We start from the raw sequence: 1921 nt of genomic DNA on the forward strand, positions 1-1921 counted from the left end.
CCCCAGCACCACATGCCAGCCAGCCCCGCCCCCTGGTGGGCTGAGCTGGCCACATACACACAAAATAAATAAATAAATATTTTTTAAAAAATTAAATAAATAAATAAATAAATCATGATCAGTGAGACTGGGCGTGGTGGCAAGCACCTGTATTCCCAGCACTGGGAGGCTGAGAACAGGGGGATTACCAAGAGTCTCATCTGTGTAGTGAGACCCTGTACTAAATACATTAAAATAAATAAATAATCATGAAGATTATTAGTCCATATACAAAAATATCATGTCACTGATTAAAAAAAGATACAAAATCACATGTATACCATGACTAGGAATCTTTCTAAGTATGTATACAGTCTAAGACTGGCAGAAATAAATGAAAATGTCTGACTTAAGATTATGCCTGGCTTCTTTTCCTAAAAAGTTTAATGGGCATAAATTACAAAACATTACAATAGCCGGGGAGATGGCTCAGTGGAGTAAGTGCTTCCCTGGCAAGCCTAAGGCCTGAGTTCAATCCCCGGTTCTGCAAAAAACAAAAACCAAAAAACATTACAATAAAAACTAGCATTAACTTAGGGAAGTCCTTTCATTCTCTGCTTCTCCCATCTGCAGGCACTATGACCTTACCTTTCCTTTGCGAGGACAGCAAGTCCCTGTAACAAGATAGGCACAACTGTCTGATCCAGGTAGGCACGAGTTGGCAAAGACTGCAGATCCACCTTCTGTTTTGATGACTTTTCTGCATTAATCTTCTCATTTTCTACTATCCGCTAGTGAATTCAAAAACAATGCATGAACATTCCAAACAACTACAATATTTCGAGTGTTACACAAAACAAATGATACAGAAGAGGCAAATTAATGATGGGAAACTGCAAACATCTCTGCCAAAAGAAGTTCAGATCTGTCTCTGAAGCCTTTTCTTTCCAAAGAGATCATAGTATCTTTAATATCATATCTCTAAATTCTAATGTCTTTCGTTTCTTCTGCCTTTTAAAAGTAAATACAACCCATCTTTCTTTCCATCCTTCCTTTCTTCCTTGAGAATACTTAGTGAGACTCTATCAAAAATAAATAATAAGAAGAAGAATTTTTAAAAAAGGAACCCTGGTCTTACAGTATTTTCCAAAACAATGGATATGACATTAAGTAGCACTGAAAAATAGCAAGAAAGCTAGTCCTGTTCCAATTCTTTCATTATAAGGACATATCTGGTGTCAGTAGGTCTTTCACACTTGTGAAGCATGCGCTAAAGTCCCCCTTTTTTTTTTCAGTACTGGAGATGAAACTCACACTCTACCACTGAGCTACATCCCCAGCATTTCTTGTTGCTATTTTTACCTTTTGAAACAGGGTCTCATTATGTAGCACAGGCTGACCTTGAATTCACTATGTAGCCCAGGCAGGGCGGAAACTTTTCATCCTACACTCTTCATCCTACATCAACCTCCCAAACGCTGGGTCTGTAGGTATGGTGCCACCTGGTTGGGCTAGCCTTTTTTTTTTTTTTTTTTTAATAGCATTGGGTCCTTGCAATGAGCTATATCCCCAACCTTTTGGAGACAGGGTCTCGCTAAATTGCACAGGCTGGGCTGAACGTTGTGACCCTCCTGCCTCAGTCTCCCATAATGTCGGGATTATAGGTGTTCCCTACAACTGGTGTAAACCACCTTAAAACACAGAAGACAGACCATGGTCTCACATGCTTGTGCTCAGAATCTAGCTAATACTCATTATCATTGTTTCAATTTTCATGGTTACTCTGTATAACAATGAAAATGCTTTGCCAGTTGTTTCTTTTTAAAAGCACTATAGGGGCCTGTTCAAGTAAACGCAGTCAGGCACAGGGGACCATGGTTTGATCCCCAGCTCCACATGCCTTGCCAGACCTGCCCTTAAGGCAGCCTGAACCAGCCCCCCA

General features: G+C 40.0%; 1 protein-coding gene across 1 annotated transcript in view; it reads right to left on the reverse strand.

Moving 5' to 3' along the window:
- Positions 1-1921, reverse strand: part of Dpy30 (dpy-30, histone methyltransferase complex regulatory subunit) — an 11776-nt gene that overhangs the window by 2633 nt on the left and 7222 nt on the right. The window contains exon 4 of the mRNA XM_023711287.1: positions 628-770. Coding sequence (XP_023567055.1) covers positions 628-770 — 143 coding nt within the window. The remainder of the gene's footprint in view (positions 1-627; positions 771-1921) is intronic.

This window comes from Octodon degus, unplaced genomic scaffold (assembly GCF_000260255.1).
Source record: "Octodon degus isolate 3935 unplaced genomic scaffold, OctDeg1.0 scaffold00020, whole genome shotgun sequence".
Classification (NCBI taxonomy): Eukaryota; Metazoa; Chordata; class Mammalia; order Rodentia; family Octodontidae; genus Octodon; species Octodon degus.